General features: G+C 30.5%; 1 protein-coding gene across 1 annotated transcript in view; it reads right to left on the reverse strand.

Moving 5' to 3' along the window:
• LOC106691392 (FERRY endosomal RAB5 effector complex subunit 3) overlaps positions 1-6,513 on the reverse strand; it is a 40,755-nt gene that overhangs the window by 17,463 nt on the left and 16,779 nt on the right. The window contains exon 3 of the mRNA XM_067053241.1: positions 3,920-4,104. Within this exon, the coding sequence (XP_066909342.1) occupies positions 3,920-4,104 (185 nt within the window). The remainder of the gene's footprint in view (positions 1-3,919; positions 4,105-6,513) is intronic.

The raw sequence follows: 6,513 nt of genomic DNA on the forward strand, positions 1-6,513 counted from the left end.
TCAAAATATACTATTTACTACAAAAGGAGCATATTACAATATGTATTGAGATAAATGTGAGTAATAAATAAATGATACAGTGGAAAGAATCTATAAAGAATAAGTTAAATTAATAATGGAGCTTATGAAGAAAGAAAAAAAAAAAATACAGGCTACATTGATATAAATTGCAGGAAAAGCCGCTAGAGTGCAGGTCGGCAAAAGACGTTACATAAATAGAAATCTAAAGGTCAAAAGATCGTAGAGATAAAATAGTCAATGTGAGAGGTAAAAAAAAAAAAGAAAAAGAAAAACCAACATAAAAAGGTGAAAAATGTAAAATAATGAAAGTCCAAAAAGTAATATATCCCCAATATCACCATAGATAAAGTACTATTTTTAGTAGAATCCAACTGGTCAACCATTGAACCGCATACTTCCCTAGACCTTTTTTCTTACCTCAAGACTCTCCAACTTTGTTGTGAATCCGGCTACCTCACATTCCAGGGTAAATTTTTTAAACAAATTTCAGGCTTGGCTGTGGGTAATCCTCTAGCCCCCGATCTTTCCAATATCGTACTTAACGATTTACTCAACTCCATTATTCCACAGTTTTCCAATGATATCATTTTTATTAAAAAATATGTTGGCGACCTCCTCTTAACACTGAATCCTAATAAAATCACCAACATCTTATTTGCTTTCAATTCCTACCACCCACGCTTATTTTTACAGTTGAATCAGACACAAACAATTCACTACCATTTCTTGACCTCCTCATAAAAAAAAAACACCAATAACACTATATCCACTGATTGGTACACAAAACCAACTTACTCAGGAAGATTTCTAAATTATCACTCCCAACATCCTTACCATCAAAAACTAAACACAGCCAAAAATCTTATTCATCATTGCTTTTCTCTCTCTGATACCCAATTTCCAGATAATAACTATCTCCGCATTAAACAAATCCTCTTAAACAACAATTTTCCTCACAAAATCATCGACAAACTCATTTACAATCATAAAAATCGTACCCCCTCTACATCTAATTCACCTCTATCTCTTTTCATCCCCTTATACAGATTATTACCTTACATCCTTTTTCTTTCAGATAACATCCATAAACACTTGTGTTCTTCTATCCCAAACCTCCGCCTCGCCATTTTGATTTTGATAATACTTCCATTTTAGCTACTGTTCCTAACCATGATAAGCGACTGCTATCCAAAAGTATTTTTTATACAATTAGAGTCTTCCCCCGTTAATCACAAAACTGACAAACAAAACCTGCCTATTCTCAAATTATTAATTTATTAAAACACTAGTAATCTTATACACATATACATTTTTTTTTTAAATTATCCGTTTTACATACCCACTACATATTTATACATTTTAATATCTTTTGGCTCTCATAATTTTACATTTATATCTTTTTATATGTTCTAATCTCTTATTAACTATTTTATCTCAACATTCATTTTTTGACCGTTGGATGGATTTCTGTTTATCTAAGGTCTTTGTTGACCTGCAATCTAACGACTATTCCTGCAATTTCAAACAGTTTAGCAGAAATCTCTGCCTACAACTGTAAGTTAATTTTTTTCTCTCTAATCTTATCTCTTATTTCTTCATTTCCTATTCTCCATATTTCTTCTTTTTTATAACATTGTTTTTACATACTCCCAGTTATTATATCCATTTTTACATGCCCTTTATATATTGATACATTTTATTACTTTTTGGGCTCTCATTATTTTACATTTTACATCTTCTTATATTGGTTTTTCTTTTTTTTTTTCCTCTCACATTGACTATTTTATCTCTACGATCTTTTGACCTTTAGATTTCTATTTATGTAACGTCTTTTGCCGACCTGCACTCTAGCGGCTTTTCCTGCAATTTATATTAATGTAGCCTGGATTTTTTTTTTTTTCTTTCTTCATAAGCTCCATTATTAATTTAACTTATTCTTTATAGATTCTTTCCACTGTATCATTTATTTATTACTCACATTTATATGTATATAAATAATAATGTAATCAATCTACTACTGTCTTTGTCCATAGCTATTAATTAACTTTTATCTCTAAATTTGTCTTTTTATTTTTATAGCCCTGATGAAAACCTGAAAATCAGGTCGAAACGTTGGCATAAATAAATATTTTTTGTTTATTTATGTTGTTTCTTTGCTGACCACACCCCCCCCGATCATCTTCTCCAATCTGCAATTTAAATGTTAAACTCAACATAAACTACCAAATGATATAAAATAATAGTGCAACCAATCAATCTTCACAGTATAATCTATATTACTACAAGAAATAAATGTAATCAATTATTGGATAGTTACAAACTATTCCTAAGTAGTAAATCAGCTTTCTTCAATGAGAAGGAGTGATTCAACAGCACTTTAGAATGACTTGGTCAATTAGCAATTAGTACATACATATTAAATTAAAAAGACATGGTGCTGAATCAAACTCAAAACCTTTTGGGTTAGCTAAATTAATTATACATATTTTTTTGTATAAACTATTCTATAAATGGTGTTCCATTCACTTTTTATAGTTGTTAATCAGAAACTTTGACCACTGGTTCTCAAAAATGTGAGGATACATATAGGACATTTTATAACCTCAGTAACTGAGTTTCAAAACAATTATGTGAACCTATTCTTTGTGAATATAAAAGCCTAGTCTGCTATAGAAGGCAATGCTTAGTTCACACATTGTGATCGGGTATTTCATGCCGACACCTTATGGCAGGAGTGGATAACTTATTAAAAATGTATAACTACATTACCCAAACTCTACTCCCAGTTTAAGAAAAAATATTTTTAAAGGTCCTAACAACAATGCCTTATGGCCATACTCTGGAATAAATAAAAATTTCTCCAGAAATATAAATACTTGGAAAAATAAATACATAATACATAAGACCATTTCACTATTCCATTAGACTCAAATGACTAATTTAATTTGAAATAGAAAATAAAAAAAGATTTCTCTAAGGTAATTATAAACACATCTTTCTCACTCATACCTTAAATAATCACAGTTTCCAGTAAAAAAAAAAGATGCAAGTGAGCAATAAATCCATTTTTATAATTTTAGTCCCTAAAAATTTATTTTAAAACAACTTACAAATAAATGGTAAAGTTCATACTGGCAACAGTTAGATTTAGGTTATATGAGGGCGGATCATGAAGTAAGGCTCTCAAAGCACTGAAGTCATAGGGAATTTTGAATCAATACTGGAATGTACAGCAATTCCTCTACTTTCGATCCCTTCACTATCTCTCATAGGAGAGTAGCTATCCATGACTGAGGTTCCAATTTCCACTACTGGCTAATGAAAAATTTGTTTTTAAATATAAAAGGGCTTCCTTCAATAGGTTTCTACATCATTGTACAAATTGATAATGAGTAAAGTGAAAAGTGTATAAACAGTCAAGACATTCGCAAATGGTGATGGGAGTTAACAGGTAGCTGTGAGGACATTCATGATGAAGCACAGAACAGAAGATCACAAGGCAAAGATCAGTTTCAGACAAGGCAATTGAAAGGATTGACACCTATGTGAAGAACATTTCTACACCAATGACAAATTGAAATAAAAGGTCAATCACTATTTTGATGGATAGGCAGTGAATTTTTTTGATACGGGCATATGAAAGCTGAAACAGTATCAGCAAAAATACTCGAGTAGAAATGACAATTACATTACAAAATTTAACAATGATTTAGGTTTAAAATTATATATTTTAAAAATAAACATTGCTGTCAACATTTCAGAAATAAAGGAATCTTATTTTCTGATCTACCCTCATATTACTGTTATTACACCAAGATTTGAACAGTAATTTTTTTTTGCCATCCCAAAATCACACTGGTTTTACTTCACTAACGTTAAAAGAGATCAGTGAACATACTTGGTTGAAAGATCTGCTAAATCTTGATCTCTAGCATAAATTAATTCTTGGGTAAGGAGAGAATATGCATGTTCAACTTTTAAAATAGTTTCCAAAGCAGGAGAATGTACAAGTTTATGGTAAACAGTAGAAAAAAGCTCTGAATCATCAGTGAGAACACCACCACTCTCACAAATTGTACTGTTCTAAAAAAAAAAAAAAAAAAAAAAAATTAAAGAAAAATAAAATAACTCCTGTGGTATAAACTAATCTCTAATACATTACATTAACAACTTAAATTAGAAAATTTAGGAGTGATCTAGAAATTATGCAGAATTATATGATGGATATCTATATAAACCTAATAATTCAAAATTTTATTTGAACTATGGATTGAGTAATTTTCAGAAAGGTAAACAAAAGAGATAAGAAAAAAAAAGGTAAACAAAAAATTATTCAGTAATATTTGTAAATTTTTAAAAGAATTGAAAAAATATAACACTCTATTTAACAATTATAGAAACAAATTAACAGGTAATTTAAACATAATTATGTCCTTAACAAGTTCAATCTTTACTAAGTACAGGTAAGAAATTATGTAAACAAAAAAATTAGAAAAATATTGTATTTTCACCATTTTGGTTAAAAATAGATTAATTACTTTGGGCCTGTTATATAGATTATATTGGAAAATTATAAATAATCCAGGAAAGTAAATCACTTTGTTTATCTTCTGTAAAAAAATAAGGTAGCAGTAGGGAGAAATTAAGCTACCATTGTTAAAATAATTTATTTGTTATATTTTAAAAATTGCTAAAAATGAATGGTAGCAATTTTGGAGAGAATATAGACATAAAGAAATTCAAATATTTTGGATCTACGATAAATAGAAAAGTGATATCTAAACTGAACTAACAATTAAATAGGAAAAACAAAATTTTGAATGGAATTAAGGTAAGATTAAAGGAGGAAATGCTTGCTGTTTCAGTTTCAAAAGTGCTTAGCTTCTACCTCTTTTCAAGAAACTTAAAAGTTTGAATTTACAAAAATTATCCCTCTAAAACTTCTTTAAAGGGGCATGGTCGTTTACTTGGAGGAAAGAACAGCACCTTAAGTTCTATGAGAATAATCTATTATTTAGAATATTTGGTCAAAGAAAGGATGAGTCTATTGATGAATTCAGGAGCCTAAACAATGTAGAATGGAAGAATTGCTGTTAACATAATTGAAGTAATAACATCCCAATGGTTGAAATGGGCATAGAAAGTTATTAATAACAGTGGTTTATCCCAGTAACTAGGACCGCCATATTCTTTTTGTTCTCACTTCTTGTCCATCTGCCTTATCCCGGCTACTAGAACTGACACCTTCTCTCTTAAACCTCTCCTCTACCTGCATTTGTGTCCAGTCAGATCATCTAACTCAAGCAATCTCGACAAGTTGGAGGGAGAATATTTAAAGAGGTAATAACAGACCTCAAGTGCAACAAAAAATTCTATATAGACCTTGGTCCGATTCTTAACAGAAAAAATTGAAAATTGACTATACGAAACCTCCACTATTATGAGAATGCTGAATATCTGATCAATTATGGATTTTCCTCCTCTGAATTCTGCCCTATATTAACCAATTTTTCTCTCAGAAATTGGAAGGAGCTTGTAGTAGTTGATCTTCAAAATAACTTTTTAGGAGGAAGGAGTGGGATCCCACAGTAATTGCACAAGACAGGATATCTCCATTCAATTGTAAAGGATAAATAATTCCTTTCTTTCACAGATCGGACATACTCTCTTCAACCCAGATGGTGAAGATGTAGAGAGCTCTCCACTACTCCTTACCAACATGCCTAAGAAGCTCAGCCTGAATCCTAACTTCACCTAGAACGTTTTATTGTTCAGCCAGTCAATGGTCTCAAAGCCATCCTCATATGTTGGAGTACATCAAGGGTCTAAATTATGTTCAGCACTTGTGATTTTTATTTAAAAAGGTATCAAAGTAGCAAAACCACAAGGTAAGAATCTCTTTCTCTGAACCAACTACTTCTCTACATGACTTAATCCTCGGCTTGAGGGGTTTTCTGGTCTAATAAACTTTCTAAAACCCCTAATTTCATTCTGCCCTCTCCATCCTTTTTCCGCATCCTCTAGCTGCTTCTTTTTCTACTCAATTTAATTTGTTAAGCATAGTCATTACATATAAATATCCTGAATAACAAGCATCAATTAATTGCAAAGCAGAAGTAAATTGTTCTTTACCTTCTATGTAATGGCACTCAGTAATAGTAAATAGACAAATAGTAAGGATGTTTTTTGTTAATGAATAAAATAAATAATAAGGTGTAGATAGTTGACCATAGAATAATGATTGAAGAAGTTTGTCGGGGGGTGCGGTCAGGAAAGAACAACATAAATAAACAAAACCATATTTATTTATTTTATGCCGACGTTTCTACCTGAGTTTCAGGTCTTCATCAAGGCTATAGAACAAAAGAGATAACAACAACATTTAGAGTAACATACAATTGAAAAGGAATAGTATACAAACAAATTTAGAATTATACAAAATATTGAATTAAATCAGAAATGATAAAAAATTGATAACTGATAATTGAATAG

This window comes from Halyomorpha halys, unplaced genomic scaffold, assembly GCF_000696795.3.
Source record: "Halyomorpha halys isolate HHAL.00 unplaced genomic scaffold, Hhal_1.1 Scaffold2314.1, whole genome shotgun sequence".
Classification (NCBI taxonomy): domain Eukaryota; kingdom Metazoa; phylum Arthropoda; class Insecta; order Hemiptera; family Pentatomidae; genus Halyomorpha; species Halyomorpha halys.